This window comes from Biomphalaria glabrata, chromosome 1 (genome assembly GCF_947242115.1).
Source record: "Biomphalaria glabrata chromosome 1, xgBioGlab47.1, whole genome shotgun sequence".
Classification (NCBI taxonomy): domain Eukaryota; kingdom Metazoa; phylum Mollusca; class Gastropoda; family Planorbidae; genus Biomphalaria; species Biomphalaria glabrata.
Genome location: NC_074711.1, coordinates 58,368,514 through 58,393,361, shown reverse-complemented (window position 1 = coordinate 58,393,361; position 24,848 = coordinate 58,368,514). Strand labels below are relative to the sequence as shown.

The following is a 24,848-nucleotide window of genomic DNA, read 5'->3' as shown; positions in this document are numbered from 1 at the left end:
TGTGTGTCTATATAATGTGTTTTAACTCGTTACGTTCGAGTGGACTTGTTCCAAGGGACAATACTGGACAGCGCTGACCTACTATGATTATTTCAGACATCAACATCACCGGAAGCCTGGATTCTCTATGACATCGGCTTCACTATAACGACCATAGCACTTCTCGTGGCCTTGACCATATTTCTGAATTTCAAGTAAGTTTTCTATTAGACTAAAGTTTAAATCTTTGCAGATACATTCATTGATGTATTTCATTATTAATAAGGAAAGAATTGCTTGGATAATTATTCTTTTTTTATACTAAAAAAAACAAACGAAACTCCATAAAATACTCAGAAAGACACCGAATTAAAGAAATATTTTTTTAATTAAATATGCTAGGATAAATTCGTTGTTCCCTGGTGCCATTAGAGCAGTGAACCAGTGGGCTGACTTAACTAGGAAAACCACTGACTTAGCTGAAGATGAGTCTCTCATTAACATGCATGACTAGATACACGGATATGCGTAGGATGGGATTATCTTCTTTTTTTGAAGGATCGTCTGTAAATTATAAGATAAATTATTTATTTAAAGTTACATGATTTCTTGATGTTAGTCAAACAAGCGATTTTCCATAAAACATGGATTGCTTCATTGTATGCTGTGACCAGCATAACGACCAACAACCTTTAGTCCCCCCCCCCCCCAGAGGATTTTGGGTGGACTCGTAGGTGCCCGGAAAATCTCAACTTCAAAATCTCTTGATCAGAATTTGAAGTCGAGATCTTTGGTTCGGAAGTCAAGCTCTTTACCACTCGGCCACCACAACCCTCTCTCTAGTTTTACAATAACTGTATTGATTTGATAATTTTCATGTGTATAACTTTACTCTAAGATTTTCTCAATGACGGAACAACTTATAAATAACTAGATTTTGGTGTCTCCCGTGCTCAGAATAAAAGAAATGTTGATAAGCTTTAATTTAAACAAATGATATAATTATTGTTGTCCACTTTTAGCACAGCCAAATCAAAATTTCCCAAACCCTTCCGTTTTGTTGCTTAAGTTTTTTATTTATATTTTAGTTGGCATCACTGGCATTCAAATAATTGCTTGGCATCGTGAACATCTCAAATAACATAACCGTAAATGTTTTTGCTAATAACTGTTCTGTAATAACTGTAATAACTAATACCTGTGTTTATGACCCAATAACTTTGCTTATATCTTGGCTTATGGTTGTATAATGTTTGTATTAATTCTGGTGCTGTTTTATAATTGTCTTTGCTTTAGAAATGCGACTTTGATTTCACAACTAGTTTGTTTTGTTTTGCGTCTCTCTGCCAGAAGTCTCAGGTGTCTTCGGAATATAATTCATTGTAACCTGATGGTAGCCCTTTTGGTGACCAATGTGAAATGGCTGATCCTGAGACTCGCATCTTTCAGTTTGGCTTCTGCTCCACCGGTAAGCTGTTTCTTGGTGTCGCGAACGTAAAGAAGACACGGCGAGAAAGAGTAAGATAGGGAAATCTAGAGCAAGAGAATAAGAGAACGATTGAGCAAGAGAAAAAGAGAGCACGAAAGAGAGAGAGGGAGAAGAAAAGAGAAAGATCGTGACTGAAGTATTCTGTTTTTTCGGACAAAGATTTCGTGTTGAAAGAATTATTTGTTTTGTTATGGAGACACTAGATCCACCCGAGGAAGGTCTCTTGTTCACATCTGATAAGGTTTAAAGACACGAAGGAAACACTCGGCTCACGTCGTAATGTTAGACAGTTTTAGGGTGTGGAACCGAAGTCGTTGCAAGTTATTTTAAAATGTTAATCCTAAAGAAACAAGGTTACAAAGATAGCCTGTGTGGAAACACAAATTCAAAATCGTCCCCCGAAGCAGTCCACTCAGGCAGGTTTCAATATTTTCAGCATATCAAAAGCTAAGAAAGGACTATCGCTTTCGGGGATTTCCAAATGTGTTGCTCTATTGATTGAAGACTTGAATACAAATAATGTTCAGAAAAATTGTGCGCATCGTCTTTGAAGTCTAGAATCTAGATCTAAAGGTTTATCATTGGACTAGTTTAAAATCTAGTACATCTATACATTCGCTTAACCAGGATTCTTTCTCTGGGCTGAAGAAGGGAGAGTGGCGGGTAAAAAAAAGTGTTCCATTGTTTTCAATCTTAAATTCATTAGTTATTAAGAGAAAAGCTTTTTAAATAACAACGACGTAGTCAGCCGTAGTGTAAGCGATGACTTGATTATTACATTTAAAGTTACTTAAAGTTTATAAATAGATTATCTAAACTGTGCCTATATCTTTACGTAAATCTAATATGGTCTGGGTTTTTTAATACTTACAACTAAAGCGAAGTTCCTTTCTTTCTTAAAAATAACATTTAAATTAGCATTTTTAGCGTCCCACAAAAGAGGAAAAGCTGCTATTAGTTTTGTGTGGTCCGTCCGTTCATCCGTCCGTCCGTTTAGATCTCGTAAACTAGAAAAGATACTGAAGATCCGATAGTATAATATTCGACATGATGTTTTACATTAGAAGACATGACATATTAAAGATCGATTTTAAAATTGAGATAACAAAAAGAAACTCTATGTAAAAATTGTGAAACGCAGGTTAAAACAGTTAAAAATTGATCGCTGTTAAGGTTCAACTACTGCACCTGATATAAACTTCAATGTTTTCAATTGTACGCTAGCTACAGGCTATTCAGTACAAACAATGAGCCGGTCAGTGCGTATAATATTCACAAAATGTAAAGAAAAATGTACATTTTTCTTTTTTTTTTTTTATTCCCAGGTGCTGTGTAAAATTTTGGTGACAATTTTGACCTACTTTCATAGCGCCATCTTCTTTTGGATGTTTGTGGAAGGTCTGTATTTATTCACTATTGTTATCTGGGCTTACTCAGTGCACAAGATACGCCTCTGGCATTACATCCTAATTGGATGGGGTAAGATTGGTTTAGCTAACCTTTTAAATCATTTCATCTATTACAATATTTTTTCATGCTAGTTCTTATGCAAGAATATATTCACAATTTCTTCTATTAGCTTGCAAACTTTTCATGGGGTCAAACTGGAAATTGGACATTTGGTGGACGGGAATTTCGGCTCTAACGATTTCCTGACAAATTTGACAGTTTATTTATATCTTTGGGAAAATATAACTACCTTATTTCCATATAGTAAAAATTTGGTTTGACTGTTACAATGTTTCAAAATATAATCATCTTTACAATTAAATTTGGCTTGCGTCTTTTTTCTTATATTGAACACGGCTGGGCCGGGATTAAAAGACGCTCATGTCCATTTTGCGTACGATTTTATAAAGAAATCATTATCTGAACTGCTCTTTAGCCTTGCCAGGCTACTTACTTAAGAGAAAGAGAACTCTGTATACAAACCTCTGCTGCATGTGAGGCACGGCCTCGTGCAGCACACTGTGTCACACCCTGGCAGTGCCTGCAGTGCCGCTGATCCCAAACTGTATTAGCACCGACTTTTCTTTGGACACATCAGCTGCGTGGACAGGGTGAGGGGAACTACTGAGTGGGCGACATGGTTCCGTCCCTAGTCGATTGCTAATGCCTAGGCATTTGTTTCGGTTCTAAGAGAGGTTCCACAAGTCGCTTTAAGACTGAAGGAGGCCATACATAATACTTCGAACTAGATCTAGTATTCTAGTCTAGACTAATGTCTTTTTATGTTTACAAGACTGGGTCCATACCACTAAACTAGAATCTACTTTTGCTTTTCACTGTATTAGGCCATGGGTCATCATAGGTCGTCCTAGCCCATAGTGCAGAGGGATCTCATTGGTGCCTTGGACTCGACATTTGTTTTGTTTCTCAGTTTTGCGACCTTGTCCTGCCTTGTCCTGCCTTGTCCTGCCTTGTCCTGCCTTGTCCTGCCTATCGAGATCTTATAGGACCCCTAGGTACCACTTTCATAGTCAAACAAGAATGAAAGCGCCCGATGTTAAAATTGAAAAGTAAAATGAAATGTAACAAACTGATGTATATATAACCCAATGGCTTGTTCTTCAGATGATAGAGTTTTATCTAAGTGTCCAAGAGTTAAGATTATCTTTAGTAAAGATGCCTTATGTCAAGCATTGAATGATTGAATAACAAACTTCATGCTTGTATGTGGTAATATAGACAATGGCCTAGCTAGGAATTTGCCATCATTTGGGGGAAGAGGGGTTGATCTCTTTGACGACCCGGCATTTTGCGTAATATTTAATATTTAATGTAAAAACACTCATTTGGGCCTCTCAAGTGGGGGGCCGGCTGGATTTTCAAATTCTCTCCCTTCCTCACCCCACCCTAGCTACTACGCCTCTGAATATAGACCTCCGACCATAACAGGACTACCAGATACTCTACCCCTACCCCATTTGATATAACTGTGTGTGTGTGTGTTTGTATGTTTATTGTGGAAGAAATTCAAAGGGAAAAAAAATATATCTATATTTTAGTTTCGGTCCAGTTCTTCTTGGTTACGTCCGCTATATTTTTCTTTCCCCAGGTATCCCCTTTGTTTTTGTTATTATCTGGGTTTGTGTCAGATCTCAATACAAGGACATGCTGTAAGTAGGAACCTACTGGAAGTAGTGACACTCTGTTGTATTGAATGTAACTGTAACAATGATTGAACTATTGCTGTAACACCAGGAGCCCATGAACAAAAGTACAATTTGGAAGCAGGAAACATTCATTCAATGGACCTCATTCACCAATCGTAAACAAACAACATTTAGTCACGTGATCATATTGATAAAACAACTAAAAAAAACTGTCACGTGACAGCCACTATGTATTAAAATTAGATCGTAATTTGTATAGGAGAGAGAGAACCACGTGGCCAAATATTGTTTGTTAACGATTGGTGAATGAGGTCCATTAAGGACTGGCAGCCATGAAAAATGAATGTTCAGACTCGTCTTCTAGTTCACTTTCATTTCTGTTGTTTTTTTCTTTTTTTTTTTATTACTTCTACATTTTTAGATCAAAGAAAGTCGTTTGGGCGCAGCCGTTTTGGTGCAAAAAGTTTTTAGTGACATTATAAATGTTCATTTTATTATGTTCTTAAAGCCAATGAAAAAATGATACATATGTGTGTTTTGTGTGTGTGTGTGTAAACGTGTTTTGTATGTAAATTACAAATAGTTATTAGCCCATTCGTTTCTGGATTTAGCTTTGTTGTCTAATTCTTGTTCTATCCCTTGTGTGTGGCTGGAGATTTCGGTCCAATATCGCGACATATAACTTTATATGTGCATAAATGAAAAATATAAAGTAAATAGAACTATATATAGTTTAGTATAGTTACTATAGTATAGTATAGAATAGTATAATATAGTATAGTATTAAAAAAAAACAACAATTTTTATGATTTTAAAAATTGATAATGATTTTAAACAATTGTTTTATAATCTATTGTTAGAGACTCCCGCGCCAAAACGTCTGCACCAAAACATCACCTACCCTATTCTTTTATTTCACATAATATAATGAATATAATGCGCAAATTTCAGCCAAAAGTTTATTCAATTTTAAAGCAGGGTCAACTGTCATTACTTTTAGAAAATGCGTATAATCTTGTATAATAGATCTAGTTGTTTTTTTTGTTTTTTTGTAAGATTTGTTATACAATTCATGCACTGTTTTTGAGTCTTTTTTTTAAAGAAGAAATGGTGGGTATTAAAATGACAAATGATTTTTTTTTTTAATTCGTGATACCTGTTTAAATGTTTTATGTAGACTGCGGCCTTTTGGGGAAATACCGCTAGCGAAAGTAAATTTATTTATGAATTTCGTTCTCTAAATTAAAAGAAATATTAATTTGGTTTTATTCATTGTAATAGTTTACCTCACCAATTTTGAATGTAACGAAATTCCTCTCTCTCTATCTCTCCCTTTCTCTCTCTTTCTCTCTCTCTCCATATCTCTCTTTCTTTCTCTCTCTCCCTCTCTTTCTTTCTCTCTCTCTCCCTCTCTTTCTCTCTCTCTCCATCTCTTTCTATCTCTCTCTCTTTCTTTCTTTCTCTCTCTCTTTCTTTCTCTCTCTCTTCCTCTCTATCTCTTTCTTTCTCTCTCCCAATTTTCTTTCTCTCTCTCCCTCTCTTTCTTTCTCTCTCTCTCCCTCTCTTTCTCCCTCTCTCTCTCTCTTTCTTTCTCCCTTTCTCCCTCTCTCTTACTTTCTTTCTCTCTCCCTCCCTCTCTTTCTTTCTCTCTCTCTCCCTCTCTTTCTCTCTCTCCATCTCTTTCTATCTCTCTCTCTTTCTTTCTTTCTCTCTCTCTTTCTTTCTCTCTCTTCCTCTCTCTCTTTCTTTCTCTCTCTCCCTCTTTCTTTCTCTCTCTCTCCCTCTCTTTCTCTCTCTTTCTCTCTTTCTCTCTCTTTTTCTTTCTATCTCTCTCCCTCGCTTTCCCTCTCTCCTTCCATTGAACTATACAACGAACCTATTGACGTTTAAAAGGATTAATAGTCGACCTCTTCTAGGATTCGATTACTCATTGTTACTCATTGTTACTCATTGTTTCCTCCCCAGATGTTGGCTCCCAGAGGATGGAACCAACTACGTTGACTATATCATACATGTACCGGCTCTAACAGTTCTCGGGGTAAATAAGATATTGGAGCATCTCCCCAGAGATAAGCTTTTAAAATCACATATACTTAAAAAAATCAATTTCTTTACTAGAGATAAATCTTATGATCTCTAAGTGGATAAGGGGTTTATATGCTCTCTGTGTAGCTCTGAGCTATGTTTAACAAATTATACTTATCATGTCCCAAAGTTACTAAGAATAAGTACAGTTTAAAAATTTAATAGTTAATGTCCTAATAATGTTATCCCATTCATGATGGGCATATCTACTCGGCTACAGTACAAAATTAAAGAGCAGTCATAAAACATATAATTTCATATTTCCAAATAGTATCAAAACATTACATGTACAATGATGTATCAACATGACATGTAACATATAGTAACATCACTCGGACACAATAGTTAGAAGAAGAAGGATGTGAATAAAATGCAGTTAAACACACATGTGTTGGACTTACTGCCGAAAATGTGATAAATCTTACAGTATTGAGACATATATATGTAAATGTAGAGTTGTTCCCCTTAGATTAGCTATTTTTATATAATTATTTTTTTCTTGTTTCTTTCGCTTGTGTCACACTCCACAAACAGACGCTCGTCCAGACAGCAGTCACTCATTGGAACACACTCCACAAATATACTCTCGTCCAGATAGCAGTCACTCATTGGAAGCTCGAGGCTTGTTTTAAAGACAATTTAAGGCCCAGTGGTTTTTTTTTTATTGCATCCCTTCCCCCTTCTCCTTTTCACCCTTTCTCTCTCTCTCACACACACACACACAGCACGAAAGGAAGACATGAATACTTACTTGTACTTAAAGACCGCTCCAGAAGTAGTTATTAACCAAATATGACTTGATATCTTCACATTACAACGACTGTACTGTTGACCACTACACGGTGTTTCCTTCTCCAACACCTCCTCTGATTTACTTGCAGATCAACGTCTTCTTCATAACGGTCATCATCTGGACACTGGTGACTAAACTTAGGGCCTCCAATACTATTGAGACACGCCAGTCCAGGTAGGTAGATGACCCCTTATTATAAAGGGAGAAAAAAGCCTAATGTTGTAGTCAACGTTGATACCAGACCAAAAAGAACAAAACATTAACATGGAAGATATTCCTGTATTGTATTGGAGATGTTCCTACATGACGGAGGGAGAAATAGTTCGCTTTGTGGTGTATCCAGTGCACTACTTTTCTTTTTTTTTTTTTTTTTTTCAATAAACGGGCCACATTTTAGTGGTCCCTTTAATGACATTCATAGCCCATGAATTACTTCATCAGTAACAATGAAATCTAACGGCCCGCTGTCTTTCTTTTTCTCTCTCTCTCTATCTTTCTTCTCTCTCTCTCTCTCTCTATCTTTCTTCACTCTCTCTCTCTCTCTCTTTTCTTTCTCTTTTCTCTCTCTTAAACTCTTATTTTGATTTTTTTTTTTAAACTTGCGCATTGTAATTTCTCCGACATAGAAGTTCGACTTTTTTGGAGAGACCCACTTCATGACTTTTTGCTCTATATATAGTCTGATGCCTTTTTGGGAAAATACCGAAAATAAAATACAAAGGTTTGATAGAAAGTTTGTGGGTTTTCTCGAATTGCGCATGTCAGGTTGCGAATCTGTTAAAACCGGTTCGTAGTGAGCTCCTAGGAGGTAAAGGGAACGGGTGTACGAAATTACATCCGAATCTGTAAGACTTTTGATTAGATGTGTTGAGTAATTAATCAATCAGTCAGTGGTTTTTCAATATCATCTGATCGTTCTATTTTAATTTTCTTACGCTTTTCTTTTGGCTCCTCTATATATTTCTTTATATTGCTTTCTCTTCTTTGTACATTTTACCGTACTGATTGCTAAAACGGATATTATAAGATCTTAAGAAATCAAGATGTTAACATGGAAGCGATTACTGTGTTTAAATTTTAGTATTCAAATCCACAATGTTTCTTATTTTGACATTAAGATCCCAGTCTTTCAAAATGGATACTGAAGATTTCAATACTCAATATTTTCACTTCTGCTAATTCAATGTAGGAAAGCCCTAAAAGCCATCGTTGTGTTACTGCCCTTGCTAGGCGTGACCTACATTCTACTACTAGTGCCCCCCGTTCGTCACGAGACTCTGGAACGCATCTACTACGTCCTGTCTGTGACCTTGCAATCCCTCCAGGTCAGTTTTGGATCTGTTTACTATCTGTATATCTAATTCGTATTGTTTTGTGGGTTTTATTTTTGTCCTTTCTCTTGGTTTTAAACCAAGCGGCTAGACTCAAAGACAAAACAGACAGAATTCCTAATGAAAGTGTACAACCAGACTCTGTTAAGTTCCATAACTCTGCGTGTCATTTCTTAAAGTAGTGTCTCCCCTATTGTGGTTATCCCCCCTTGCAGCCACAAAGAAAGTGGTCTAAAGAAAGAAAGTAGTGTCAAGAATATGCATAGAGAAAAAAAGATGCAATGAAAAAAAAGCATAGAAAAAAAAAAAGATGCGTAGTAAAAAAAAACAGATGATTGTGAAAAGATGCATAGAAAAAAAAAAAGATACATAGAGGAAAAAGATGAATAAAGGAAAAAAAAGACGCATGAAGAGAATCGCTTTGAATTGTACAGCTATGTTCCTCCTTCTCTCTTGCTGTGCACACAATCATCTCTCAACTTCAGCTTTAGACTAAACATACGAAATAGCACAGCGTCAAAGAACCTCATTCTCTTGAATATTTCTAGTTGTCTTCCTTCTGTGCTGAAACCTTGTGGAGAAAGGGAAGTCTCGTGCTCTGACGGGAGTTCAAATAACTCGTCCGAGATATAGATAATGAATGAATATTTGAAGTCTGCTAACAAAATCCTTGGCTTACATTTTTCTGCCAGTCATTTCAGAAAAAGAAATTTATAATGTGATGATGTAGCAGAAACAGTGGCATTTTGCTTAACTGTGAATATTTTATGATAGTATTTATTGTAGTTCTAATTTTATGCATGTAACTTTTTTTTGGTTCATTTTAACTCAGATGACAAAAGATTTCCCTTGATACAAAACATTTATTTGTTCTCAGTTCTTTTTTGTTCTTCTATTTGAAATTACTAGAGGTAGGGTGGAGGAATCCTAAATACATGTACCTTTTTTGTCTATCTACAAGTCTTTTATATTTCTTATAGTTTTTGTCAGTTTGTAATGTACAGGCCACATAGAGCTTGATAGTATATAGAGTTGTGTACAGGCCACACAGAGCTTGATAGTATATAGAGTTGTGTACAGGCCACGTAGAGCTTGATAGTATATAGAGTTGTGTACAGGCCACGTAGAGCTTGATAGTATATAGAGTTGTGTAAAACGTAAAAAGAATTGCTTGATAGAACTTTTTGTTGTGTCTCTCTCAACTCTCATGTATTTTTCCTCTCTTTCTGTAGGGTTTGTTTGTGGCCATCTTTTATTGTTTTTTAAACGGCGAGGTAAGTTGTATATCACTATGTTGATTTTAAACAAAATAAAGGGAGGGGGTAAGTATATTTCATCCCTATGTTGATTTTAAACAAAGGGGGGGGGGTGTAAGTTGTATATCTTCTATCCCTACATTGATTTTAAAAAAGAACTATGAGTGTGAGAAGGGGGAAGGGGTTAAGCTGAATATGTTTTATCTTTCTATTGATTTTAAATGGGGAGGTAAGTTGGATCTCTTCTTTCCCTTCATTGGCTTCCTAATTGCCGTGTAACCAGGGTTCTATTCTAAGGGAAATAAGTATGTAACATGAGATAAATATTGTAAACATTTTTTCTCCGGGTAAACAATCAGCGTGAAGTTGTCCCTGACTTCTGTGGTCATTGTCAAATTTTACAAATACTCCTTCTTCCCTAGTGCTATTAGAGCATGGAATGGGTTGCCTGAGCTAGCCATGAAAACCAGTGACTTGGCAGAATTTAAGTCATTGGTTAATATGCATGACTAAATGCATGACGCGTAGGACGTAATCATCTTCTTTTTTGAAGTAACGTCTATATTATATAAGATAAGATAAGATAGCTACGATAATACTAAAAAAAATGTATAAGCAAACTAGGACCACATTTTGGCGATTCACAAGAATGTATTATGGGAGTTGTTGTTTTATTTAGCAGTTAATCCCAATCCTGCACGAAGCCCTGATTCCTAGATTGAAAAAGAAACACTCAAGCAGTGGCGTAGTTAGGGATTCGGGAACCCGGGGGGTGGGGGTGGCTTTACATTTTAGGGATCCCTGCATTTTTACATTCGACATCAAGACATGAGTTCATAGCATAACTATTTAATGTAAAAACAAATTTCGTGCACTCATTGAGGGTGGCGATGTGATTTCAAATTTGGACCCTCCCTCCCCACCCTAGCTACGCCACTGCACTCAAGTGACTGGAATGCTTAAATTTTTGTAAATTTGTCATACTTAGAAAAAAATAAATAAAGTTTCGTCACTTTCTAATTCTGACATTTTCAAAGGTCCAGACTGTATTACGTCAGAAGTTCAGTGCGCTTCAAGACAGCCGAACTTTTGGCAGATACACCATGTCCTCGTTCTTCACCGCTAGGAGGCGCTCCAGCTGCTACGCCATGACATCCACCACGTGCAACGGAAAGGCAGGGAGCCCCAAGCAATCCGTGGTCTCGAAATATTCCAGAGCAGGGGAAGGAGACAAAGAGGCGATGGAAACGGAAGCCAGTGCTGCCATGATGGACAACGTGTTGTAAATAGTTCAGTGGTTGGACTGTATTGACAATGTCTCACGGTACTAGAGTAAGACATATAGGACTGGTACTTTTTTTAGGATGAACGTTTTGCTGAAGATAAGACAAGAAAATAAACCCTAGGAAACGTTTGCCATAAAAGCGCTAAAATACGACTAATAAGCCATTACTAAATTAGTGTACTAATATTTGTATTCTACAAAGATTGATTAACCAACAGAAGTTTACGCATGAAAAAAAAAGACTTTTAGTGAACACAAAATTACAATAGCCAACTAATCGACAAGTTTTATTAAACATATTTTGAAATTCTAAGTGCTGCTAATCGTTCTGGTCTTTGTATTGGACTTACATGTGACTTGTCCTCGAGTCTGAAGACCAAGAAGTAATTTAGTTTTTCACGTGGTTACACGGTCCTGTGATCTACAAATTATGTCAAATGGAATGGAACTTCAGAAAACAGTTCTGTTGGTTGATTGGCATTTCAGAAAACAGTTCTGTTGGTTGAATGGCACTTCAGAAAACAGTTCTGTTGGTTGAATGGAACCTCAGAAACAGTTCTGTTGGTTGAATGGCACTTCAGAAAACAGTTCTGTTGGTTGAATGGCATTTCAGAAAACAGTTCTGTTGGTTGAATGGCACTTCAGAAAACAGTTCTGTTGGTTGAATGGCACTTCAGAAAACAGTTCTGTTGGTTGAATGGCACTTCAGAAAACAGTTCTGTTGGTTGAATGGCATTTCAGAAAACAGTTCTGTTGGTTGAATGGCACTTCAGAAAACAGTTCTGTTGGTTGAATGGCACTTCAGAAAACAGTTCTGTTGGTTGAATGGCATTTCAGAAAACAGTTCTGTTGGTTGAATGGCACTTCAGAAAACAGTTCTGTTGGTTGAATGGGACTTCAGAAAACAGTTCTGTTGGTTGAATGGCATTTCAGAAAACAGTTCTGTTGGTTGAATGGCACTTCAGAAAACAGTTCTGTTGGTTAAATGGCACTTCAGAAAACAGTTCTGTTGGTTGAATGGAACTTCAGAAAACAGTTCTGTTGGTTGAATGGAACTTCAGAAAACAGTTCTGTTGGTTGAATGGAACCTCAGAAACAGTTCTGTTGGTTGAATGGAACCTCAGAAACAGTTCTGTTGGTTGAATTGCATTTGATCTTGGTGGCAACAGTTATCACGTGACCATGAACGATTCATTTATATGATCGCAGCTTAAACCGATGGGTGTACCACCCGAGATATTTATATCTAAATCTAACCATCCATACACGTTTTCAAACTTTCCACTCTACAAATATCGCCTTTTCTATCTTAATATTGCATCCAAAACTATTTTGCAGTTTATTTCATGATCTAAATAGATCATATTTCTGGATAAAGAAAGAAAACAAATGTGGAAGTGTTTAAATCTAAATGTGACTCTCGTATGTTAAATTAAAATTGCACTAATGGTGGAACTAAGGCGATGCGGTCTGCGAACCGCTTTGGTGTTTGGGGGGGGGGAGAGACATTTGCCATCAAGCCAACACTAGTTCTTGCTGTTCTTGTAAATAGACACTTTACAGCCGTGACTCTTGTCAATTATCTGTTCCACCCGATTTAAATTAGGCACTCCATCAATGTTTGTCCAAGGCGTCTAAATGTTTATACTACATTCTCCATGTCTCTCTAGTCCTTCAAGGTAAATCTAAGTCTCCTGTTGGTGTTGTGGATGAGTGGGTGACTTAGATCTTAGGTCAGAATGTCAGAGTGACATAGAGGTGACTTTGACAGCAAGATAAGTTAAATTGGCTAGTGACCATCTCGTGTACCATTCATATTAATGATACAGTTTCGAAAGGATTTTTATTTTTATCTGAAAGTAATTTCTATATAAATGCAGATGTCTAAAATGTCTTAGGAAGTCGTGTGGGTGGCTCTCTAGACTACATGGTCTCTGTGGTCCCGGGTTCGAACCCGATTCGAAGCCATTCGCCGTTGACTTCGAATTTGAAGGAACATAGGAAGCTTGCAAAAAAAAAATACAAAATTTACTTCTACCACACACACACACACAGTACTAAATCAGTGAATCAGTCAGTACTAAGTTCAAATTCTTTCTATTTACTTCGTCTATATGAAGTATGTAACTCATCACAATGTTCTAAGCTGTTCTAAGATATTTTAAGCTGTTCTAAGCTGTTTCAAGCTGATCTAAGCTGTTTCAAGCTGTTCTAAGCTGTTTCAAGCTGTTCTAAGCTGTTTCAAGCTCGATGTAGTCTGATGATCTCATAGAAATACAACCAAACCTATAAGAATATATCTCTCTCTCACTTCCTCTCCCCCCCCCTCTCTCTTCCTCTCTCTTCCCCTCTCTCTCGCGCTCTCTGTCTCTCTCTCTCTTTCTGTCTCTCTCTCTCTCTCACACAAACACACACACAAAGTGAACAAAACCGGTGACATGTTTTTTTAACATTCCCCTTATCAGTTTGCAAATTCTTAAGCGGGTCAAATAACTAAAACCTGGGTGGACAGCGTTCTCTGATTCTAATGATTTTCCTAGAAATTTGACAGTTTACGTTTATCTTTTGGAAAAGAATTACTAGCTAATTGGCCTTACTGGGAAAACTCTAGATTGACCATTATGAGTTTTCCAAATATAATAATCTTTCAATATGGTATGGGGACTGGGGCTCAGGCATTCTATATCTTGGACACCCGTACGTCAGCGGGTATTCCCGCATGTATTCATTCAAGAGTTAACTAAAAAAAAAATCTTTCAGGAACATTTGGCGCACCGTCTTTTTAAGTCTGGAACAATAGAACAAGTATTAGAATTTTATATACAGTCCTTTCCTTTTTTTATCATTCATTAATTATTAAGAGCAAAAAAAATGTTCTTAGAAATGGTTAATTCTATACTATAAAGTAGAATGTGAGGTGTATGTATGTTACTTATAGACATCAAAACCGCTTGACCAATCTTGATAAAACTTGGCAAGTATGTTTCCTAGGTACCAACTTAGACCTTAGTGTATGTATTGTAGGCCTAAAACAAACTTAAGACCCTAAAAAAAAATAAAGTTGTCCGACTCTATTACAGCTATAGTATTTTATGGATCTAGGTCATGTCTACAATGTTGACATAGAAAAGATCGAAAGGATTTAGACCTAGATCTAATTTTTAGAAATACACTTTGCGCAGATAGTTTTTTACTTTGACACATGAAAATACAAAAGAAGATCCATTGATTTTATTATATTATAAAATTAACCTTCAATTTTGTGTTTCAAAAGCATTTTTTGAATTAATTAGTTCGTTAAATCTGTGACTGCAGATTTCCTGACAAACATTCTTTCATTAGACAATACCGTAATGAATCGCGTACTAAAAATTAATTCGTTTAATTGTTTACTTTATAATCCCATCCCTAGATCTAAAACTCTAATTCAACTCTAAGATGATAAAACTTCTCTTCGCACAGATAGTTTTATACTTTAACACATAAACATACTAATTATAGTCCATTCATTTCATATTTTGATCAAATAAACATTCAAATTTGGTTTTCTAAAGCATTATTTTTAAGAGACTACATTCTTTTACAAAAGCTGCGAAGCCGAGTTGAGATAGGCCTAGATCTATATTCATTCATGAATCGCGTACTAAAAATTATTTCGTTTAATTGTTCACTTTATAATCCCATTCATTTAACAAAGCTATCGCTCTTTTAATAGATATGAATGTATCGACTTCGGGTAAACCCATTTTCGCAAAACTAATTTTATTTTCGTAGCGAAAGAGAAAAAAAACTTTAAAGGATCATTAGCTAAGTTTAACATACATCTAAATCCAATTCGCTAGATTAGTAAACACAAACTTACACCCGCAGGCCGCGGGTTATGTCAGACTAGTATCTTCATAAAGAAGGAATGGTCTTTTTAAAAAAATACTTTTTATGTAATTTTTTTCTTATGTTACTTGTATTTTTTACTTGATTCCAAAGTGTTTGAAATGTTTAAGGTCATTGTTTTGAATACTGAGTATTATGTAAAATCTTAAACCTTTTTTTAATGTGATAGAACAGTTACCCAAAAACTGTATCCAATATTGTGAATATTAAAATATTGTAATTGTGTTTTACAAAAGATTGTTTTAAAGAATTGTATCAAAGCTCGTTTGAAAGAGTTGTTTCTAAGAGTTGTTTTTCTATACTCTCGCGAGATTGTTGTTTCTAATGCGCAGCTCGGTTACTTTCATTCTAGTGCTTGTTATTGAATCACTGTTGAAATATTTGGAAAATACAATCAGAGCCTGCTCCACTAGTGTTTCAGAAGGCCAGAAGCCTAGCATTGAAATGGGCAGATACAGTGGGCATAAAAACAAATTCAGTGGGCAGATGAAATGAAAAGAGCCTGTGAGATTTCTGATAAACTATGAATCGATCAGTGCAGGTTTAAATCTTTGAATTTTTTTAAAGCACAATTTTAAATAGAGAGTTAGTACGCTCTCCAAACGCAGAGAATACATTTCTATTTGTATGCCAAGTTCTTTTCAAATGTTGAAATTGTACTTATAAACAAATACTTTTCTCTGCTTTTTTTTTTCCTCTTCAGTTTGATGTCTTGATATTGTCTATCTATTGTGACCTTGTATCTAACCAAAGGCCAATATGGAATGACAGTTTCAGAGAGGCAGGAAACACATTAAATATTATTTAAAATAAATTACTTTTTTATTATCTTGACTTTTATATTTTAATAACTCTTGTATAGCTCAGTTTTCATGTTACACCATGTCCAGTACGCCCTAGTCACCTAGTCCAAACTCTATTTTGTAGAACTTGCGGAGAGGTGAGAAAGTATAACATTGGATTTACATAATCATAATTAATTTTTCGATGGAATCCACTCAAGTAACACAATACTGAAGACTCAAAAAAAGACTTACAATTATTTGGTGCTGTTGTTCACTCGAAATGGCGTAGCGTAATCAAAGGGAGGCTACCGCTCTCGTTGTCAATGTTAAAGTTGTGAAACGTATTTTTTAAATGTTATAAATGATTCGATTTGTTGACAGTAACTCTAAATGATAACCCTGATTCATTGAATTATTTTGTAAATATGTCAAATTGTTACATGGTGAATTATTTTTGTCATGTATTGATAATTTTGGCTCAGGAGGTCAAAGAAAACTTTTTAGCACAAGCCCCAAGTCTGCTTCAACGAGGCAACTGGTAAGTGTGCCTAATCTTTGATCCCAAAGTACAAACAGGATTGGTTTCCTTGTTTGTTGTTTCCACGTGTACCTTTCAAAATATAAAACTTTTCACCACAAATGAAATGTTTCGTTTCTTTTGGATGTTGTTTTTATCTTACCTATTTCCTTCTTTGTTTTGTGTAAATTACTCAAAGTACCACGTCTGCTTGACATGATTGATTTAGATCTAGCTATTTACTGGTTGAGCTCGAGGGTGCCCTAAGACTCTCTAAATTCAAAATCCCTGTCTTCACAAAGATTTCAACCCAGGACCCCATGTTCGGAACCCATGTTCTTAACAACTCAGCCACCGCCCGCCCGAGATTGTGTTGTGTCAACCATAAATGTACCCTGTTTCTTTTGTTATGAAACAAGAAATAGTATATAAGATTAGTGTACATCTATGATAAAATATCAGTCACATAAGATTAATATTAGTGTTACGAAGTCTTCGAATCATATTTATTAGACTTGTTGCTTGTTAAGTTGTCTCGTTGAAATATTTTTTTTATTTTAGTGGTCTTATACTAATGGTAGGAATAGATACGATTAGATAAGATTGTTCAGCATGACAATCTAATATTAGAATTAATAGTACAAATATTACTTCATAGAACTAGAAAAATAAAACGCATTTTCTGTTTGACTTCTGGTGAATATCGCAGACGACATTTGCATAGCATAAATTTTACAGTGAGATCTTAAAGTGAATGGAAAATAGAATGACCTGTGATCTGGGTATCACGTGATGCCATGTATTTATCTTTCTTTGACCTACACTTCACGTAAGTGTCATTTTTCTAGTCGTGTCCTTTCTGTCTTTGGAATTTGTATACGAAGCAAGGGCGGATACAGACATTTGTAGGGGGTTATCAACTTTCAACATCACTCATCCCCTAGTCTGTTGGACCGTTAGGGGGAGACCACACAAGATCTGTCGACGTCTTTCTCCATTCCTCGCTGTCGTTCGCCTTGACTAAAGTTTCTTTCCATGATGTCTTTCCATCGCTTTCTCTATCTGCCTCTTTTTCTTTTTACCTGATTCTGTTCCCTGCAGAACGGTCTTTGCGAGCACTTAGGTTTTAGGACTTCGTGATATGGCCAATGGCCATACACTTTATGTTTGAGTTTTTTGACAGTGTTCAGCAGATCATCGTGGGTTATGACATCAAGAAGTGTACTGACTAAATAGTGTGATGTTGCTAATTCAGGCTGTCTTGAAGTCAACCAATTACTCTGCAATCGTTTGGGTGTAATTGTTCGGGTGTATTACGTGCAGTTGAACGACAAGCCAAACAAGAATAAAACAACACCTGTTTTAACAGGTGAAGAGATGTAGTCAACACTGATGAATAAGTTCACATGAATTTATTCTGATAAAAGGCCACAGTAGAAGTCTCTGTCACTAAACACGTCGTTACCCTGGAATGTTCTATTGCTAACTGATTTTCCGGTCTCTAACCCAACATATCCCAAACGTCACTAGTCCCGTTCAATATGCGTCATCTGTGATGTTGCTAATTCAGGCTGTCTTGAAGTCAACCAATTACTCTGCAATCGTTTGGGTGTAATTGTTCGGGTGTATTACGTGCAGTTGAACGACAAGCCAAACAAGAATAAAACAACACCTGTTTTAACAGGTGAAGAGATGTAGTCAACACTGATGAATAAGTTCACATGAATTTATTCTGATAAAAGGCCACAGTAGAAGTCTCTGTCACTAAACACGTCGTTACCCTGGAATGTTCTATTGCTAACTGATTTTCCGGTCTCTAACCCAACATATCCCAAACGTCACTAGTCCCGTTCAATATGCGTCATCTATGGTGCGTCGCTAAATAACTAACCTATATAAATAAGGTGTCTAACAATAGTTAGACGCGCAGAAGTTGGGACTAATCGGTGATATCCTTAAATACTCGCCAGTACATTAAAAACTTTAAGTGGAAATAGCTTAGAGACATTAACGAATAAAAGGACCCGGTTCAGTAGTGCTTAGGAAAGAACATGTGTTTTTTTGGCGGCCCCCGAAAGGGGAAAAGACGCCATTAGTTTTGTGTGAAATGTCCGTCCGTCCGTCCCGTTTAGATCTCGTAAACTAGAAAAGATAGTGAAAATCAGACATCATTATATTTTAGTCCATTCAAAGTTATGATGCAACGGCTACTTTTTTCTTTTCTAAAAGCGAAAAGTCTAATTTTTAAAATCACTTATGCAAGAAGTTTTTTTCATAAAAATACACCACTTTTACAACTATTCACTATTAATAGTAACAAACACTTTATTAGGATAAACCAATGCGCATTGTATTGTATTTCTCGGAAATGTTTTATTCTTGAGGAATAAGAGATTGACCCCTTACAAAACAATTAGATCAATTAGATATTCATTATAAGACATCAGTTAGGCCAGGTTCACATCTAATTTCACATTCAAGTTCACCTATCCTTTGGTCTGCTGGACCCAGTGGCGGACTGGCTATATGGGCAAACGGGCAAATGCCCGGTGGGCCGTACCAAATGGGCCGGTCTGGTCGCGACCAAAGAAAAAAAATTCAATGCAGACAACTTAAAAACAAAAGTGACAGCAGCAAGACACAAAGGCCTGAATATGTTTTCTTTTTTTTTGTAAATTATTATTAAAATTAATTTTGTTTGAAATTCAACAAGAATATAATTTTAAGAATTACACAATACAGTGTACGTATTTAACTATTATCATTTGTAAAACGTTAGACCGTACTTTCTGCTATGGACGAGCGGTATGGCCTTCAACACTACTTTGATGTCTTCGAGACTGTGTTTGGCCTGATCATTTTGCTGGTCGGCATGTGCCTTTGATGGCAAGCCCATTTTTGTTTTGCTCCTTCCCTCCCCCGTTTTTTAATGGTTCCATGAAAGTTAAGATGTGAGAGGTTAAGTTAGAAAACTTTGATATAACGCAGTGGTTCCCAAACTTTTTTGTCTCGTAGACCCCTTGCCATGTTTTCAGATTTTCGGTAGACCCCCTGCTTAACTTGCACATTTTTGCAAATTCATCATTTTGTTAAACAAATTTCTAACTGTAGTGAGTTGAAACTACACAACTACGGATATTTTGTTTCATTTACGAATATGTTGTTATCTGAAGTAGTATTTCCAACATTATATATTAATTAATTAGTTAATTAATTTGCCTCAAGTATCATTGTAAAAGATTTCGCAAAGAGCAGTTTCTTGTGTATTTCTTGATCTTTCACGTGTGGCTCAAATATTAAACCTGCGGAACTGTTTTCATTAAAAGGAGAAAGGGTGAAGGCGAGTAACTGGAGCGTAAACCAGTAAGCTTCGAACAGGAAGGGCTCATTAGCCTTGGCTTGCTACCCAGAAGGAAAACTTAATTAAAAACTCTGCTGCCTTGAAACTATACCCAAACATGGGAAAGGTCTCGTGGGTCAACCCTAAGGAAATATAAGGAGACGGCGACCATTAGACAGTTTGTAGCACACAGCGCTACACCTTGTCAGGCCAAACCGTATTTATGTCGTTTGCAAAGATTTACTTAAGAAGCTTTTAATTTTATAACTCATGCCACCGAAGCGACTTTGAACTGTATTGTTGCTTTAAGAATTTTTTAAAATAATAATAGATGTAGGTTTGTGTAAAACGGCTGGTAGAATCAATGTTTGACCTTTGCTGTTTTCCGTATTTTGCTATAAGTAAAGAAATCTTGTAAGACGCTCACAAACCATCATCTTTTTTATATGATGTCAAACAGAGATTTTGTGGGTCTATTCTGAACTTTATCTTTGAGTGTTTTAAAGTTTTTCAAATCTTTATTTTTGTCAGGGTGGCATTGTCTCAGATGATCCTCCAGCGTAACTGGCTTCATATCGTCATAAAAAGTCACTTAGGCAACCAATTGTTTGAAAAGGAAGGAATGAATCCCAATGTTAAATAATCAACGCTGTACAGTCTACATTTTTTTTTTCTAAACATTAGTTATATGTAAACAAAGATTAAGCTATTTAAATAAGTATTGGAATTGAATACAACAATTTTTCGTTTGAATAGCAGGATAAATATTTAAAGGATTAACGAAGGTATAAATCATATATTAGTGTATGAAAAAATTACATTAATGGAATGTGAAAATTAAGTAACTCGTCCTGCTTGGATGAAACCCATATCGTAGACCCCCGTGGACATCTCATAGACCCCCAATTTATTTTTGCACTTTCGTAGACCCCTTCGAAGTCTTCGTAGACCCCTGGGGGTCTATATAGACCACTTTGGGAATTAATGATATAACGCGTCAAAAGGGGAGGCAATTAGCTCTTTAACAAAACTTAATAGACACACAGCCGCGAAATTGCAAACCAGCCAACTTATTCATAGCTCAACATGGGTATAAAGCTCTACTTTCTGCGATTTGAAAAGAAAAAGTAAATTTCTATTTGTTTATTTTTAATAACATAGATCTAAAAATACTACACTTAAAGCTTACAAAAAAAATATATTATTTCATTAAAATATAAATCTACATCTAAATCAATCCAATACCGTTATGATTAATGGCTAACTTATGCTTAGTATGAAGTCATTAATAATGATAATCATTGCGGTAATTAAAATAATTTATATAGCGCTGTCACATTCGATATTTAATGAAAGGAGATTTAGAATCATTTATATTTTAAATAATATATTCATATACAAATCGCGTTTTTGAGAATGTACTAGGACGAAGCAAGAGCTTTTCATATTTAGAAGTACCTCTCTAACCGTTCTGCTTTCTCTTACCTTTTAAAGGAATATATATATATATATATATATATATATATTTAGTTCGTCCATCGTAGTTCGATTATGACCACTTTGTCATCCAGGGGGCTGAGGGCTTTGCATTGGGTTTTATGTCTCCTCGTTTGGCTGGTGAGACCTATGTGAGCCCGGAATGTTCGGCCGCACACTAGGCAGGTTATTCCAGCTGGAGCTATTGTCATTGGCCTTGCTTTTCTTCTCTGGCGTTTTTCTTCTGCCAGCATTGTTCTCTTTTCCTCAGCAACCTGTGCGCCGGTTTTCACAGCGCGACGTCATGATTCTCTGTCATGTGCCTCTGTCTCCCAGGTGGCTGGGTCAATGCTGAACGCCTTCAGAGAAGCTTTGAGGGTGTCCCTGAAGCGCATTCTTTGACCACCTTGCGAGCGCTATCCTTCGCTTAGTTGGCCATACAAGAGTTGTTTAGGGATGCGGTGATCTTTCATTCTGCATACGTGTCCATCGCAGCTGTGACTGCATCAGCATTGTGTGGATGCTTTGCAGACCCGCTCTTTGAAGGACTTCATTATCTGGTATTTTGTCTTGCCATTTGACATTCAGTATTTTTCACAGACGTCATGTGGAAGTGATTCCGTTTCTTTGCATGTTAACTGTACACTATCCATGTTTCTGAGGCATAGAGCAATGTAGGGAGGATGACGGCTCGATAGACCCCTAGTTTTGTATTTGTGGTGATATCCCTTTAAAGGAATGGGTTGCCTGAGTCAGCCAGGAAAACCAATGATTTAGCATATTTTAAGTCACAGATCAACATACAGGACTAGATCGGCACAGTGAAATACGTAGGACCTAATTATTATTTTTTTTTTCAAGAAACGTCTGTAATCTATAAGTAATACCAAAAAGTTTGAAACTCATTAAGTCTGCTATTGTAGTGTTTATACTTTTGAGACTACATACATGTATAAATAGAATACATTATATAAGCCTACGAAAGCATACATCCAGTTTTCGTTGCGTTATCAAACTTTATATATTTTGAATAGAATTAGGCTTACACCTATGATAAACCACATGGGCGTAGACGAGAGGGGAGGAGTTCAAACCATCACTGGCCTCAGACCTCATTGTCTGAAAGGGAAATTTTACTTACTTCCTCAGTGCAGCCAACTTAAGCAAACTACGGTCACCAAATTTCATGAGCGTAGCCAAAAGGGGTTTGTGGTTCCCCCCCCCCCCCTTTTAATACAAAACTAAAGCATTTTACCATTTTCTACCAGTCGCTGGACTCCAGTTAATAGAAGATTTAGTTTTTGATTTTTTTAGCGGAAGAGTAGCTGGCTAATTGCATTGTAGATACCAGAATATGCATTTTTTAAAGCTTAAAATAACGGAAATAATGCTTGGATCCGGGGCTTAGAGCGCTCCCCCAGACTCCCTAGCTGTCCCTTGGCGATGTGTACTGCCTTTCACATTTTATAGGAAGAGAGTATTCTAGGGTAGAAAAAACTTTAAAAGAATGAAAGATAAGAATGTAATGAAGATTAATTACATACACACACACACTAATATATATATATAAATTGCGGAGGGGGTTTCAAATCCTCCCCGCCACACCGAAAATATATGACATGCCATTTATGGGCCGGTTTATATGGTAATGCCCGGGCCGATTTTGATACCCAGTCCGCCCCTGGCTGGACCGCTGGGATCTGTTCACCTTTTTTTCCCCACATGTCTGTCATTTGTCTTTGATAGAATTTCATTCTGAAAATATTGAAACCTGCCTTTTTACCTGCCTGGGTGGACCACTTCGCGGGCCGATTTTCAGTTTGTGTTTCCTCACAAACTGTCTTTGTAACCCTGTTTTTTTTTTCTAGATCTGACAACGTGGACAGTGCTCTTCTTGTTTGAATAAATTGTTATGTTATTTCAAAAGAAGGCCGGATTATTTTATTCTCTTCATTCTGTTGACAGTGCTGCTAATACTTAGAACTCACAACTCAATCTATTTATATTTTAACATCTCTTTGTCTTTCCATATATATTATTATATTATTTTTTATACAAAAAGTGTAACTAATGAAGCTGACGTAATGAAGCAGGGCGTAATTAACATTAAAAAAGTCTATTAATACATTTATGATAATGATGTGCATTCTAAGGAAAGAATTGTTTTTAAATTTCAGTAAAAATTAAGTCTTTAAAAAAAAACATCAAAAAGAAGTTATGCACAATGTCTTGGAAAATGTATTGTGTGATAAGCAAATGGCTGTGAATAAAAACAAACAACTTAACAATACATATATTTTAAGACATTAAAATTTAGATATTTTAAGTTTCATACAAAATAATGTCAAAAACTCATTTTATGTTTGTCAAAGGAAAGATTTGAGCGAAAGTCTGAAAAGGTATTCAGAAGGAATTCTTTAAATTTCACAATACGAGTTATAAAAGTTTACTTAATTTCAAACTGACGAAACATTTCAGAATACTTTGGTCAACTTTTAGATTCGCGTTTAAACAAAATGAATGACAGTGGATTAAACATTAAAATTGTACAAAAATTCGTCTAATTGCAAATTTCAATAATAACTATCACGAAAAAGACTCTCCTATTCAATGTGTTTGTGTAAATGTTTTTACATTAGCCAAGACAACTTTCACAGTCAACTTTTTCTTTTTAATGATACTGCGACACTATATCAGTGGAAAATACACCGTCTCTCCTATTTGTTCTAAAGAATAAGAACTCTAAATATAAAGTTGCTGTTATTTATTCAATGTAAACACCAGCAATTAAAAATAAAATTAAAAAACGCTTGGCAGTAGAACCAAGTGTCCTAAGTCTGGGAATGTATTTTTCTGGATTTAAATCGAGCAGAAGTAAGATTTTCAAATGTACAAAGAAGTTACATGTAATATTTGAATATCAACAAATATGGAAATAGGGATATACTGCGTATTCAAAGAATAAGAATTACTTTATTATCAGTGTCAACAGACATTTCCGGAAATGGGACCACTTGTCCTTTCTAGGAAAACCTGGTCAGAGTGACGTTATTTGGAAACGAGAGATAATGATTAAAGACATTGTCTTTGTGAGACTGGACTAACGGATTCACGTAATCCTAGAAAATGTGTCTAAATGTTGAACACTAAATAAAACAATATAATGATATATTTATATATATAGCATATTTTTAAGCACATTTTAGCACATTAAAAATGTCGTACTCATGTGTACAATATGAGAAAAGCGTCTGAAACTACAAACCAACCTGAACAAACCGGTTTGAATTTATTATAAATAGGTGTCTCACAATACAATACCTATCGATAAAGTATATCATATATTATGATCACGACTCCGAGATTCGTTTCTTCACCCTATTGCTAATTGTGTATCACTTCCGTTTAAATGTTAATTTAGAAACAGGGCTATAAATAGACGCTCTCATAACGTAAATAAATTATGGCTTCTTGGATCATTGTCCTTCGTTACTTTCAGCAAAGG

At 35.9% G+C, this 24,848-nt stretch overlaps 1 protein-coding gene across 6 annotated transcripts in view; it reads left to right on the top strand.

The window, feature by feature from the left end:
- LOC106051400 (corticotropin-releasing factor receptor 2-like) overlaps positions 1-16,023 on the top strand; it is a 249,220-nt gene extending 233,197 nt beyond the window's left edge. For 5 of the 6 annotated variants that reach the window (XM_056004473.1, XM_056004466.1, XM_056004495.1 and 2 more), the window contains 9 exons: positions 97-194; positions 1,330-1,447; positions 2,794-2,947; positions 4,527-4,587; positions 6,550-6,622; positions 7,551-7,636; positions 8,652-8,787; positions 10,026-10,067; positions 11,087-12,460. In XM_056004473.1, coding sequence (XP_055860448.1) covers positions 97-194; positions 1,330-1,447; positions 2,794-2,947; positions 4,527-4,587; positions 6,550-6,622; positions 7,551-7,636; positions 8,652-8,787; positions 10,026-10,067; positions 11,087-11,335 — 1,017 coding nt within the window. In that variant the 3' untranslated portion in view covers positions 11,336-12,460. Of the gene's footprint in view, positions 1-96; positions 195-1,329; positions 1,448-2,793; positions 2,948-4,526; positions 4,588-6,549; positions 6,623-7,550; positions 7,637-8,651; positions 8,788-10,025; positions 10,068-11,086; positions 12,461-15,928 lie in introns of those variants that run through there. The other variant, XM_056004480.1, reaches the window with a different exon arrangement.
- Positions 16,024-24,848: the final 8,825 nt, after the last annotated feature.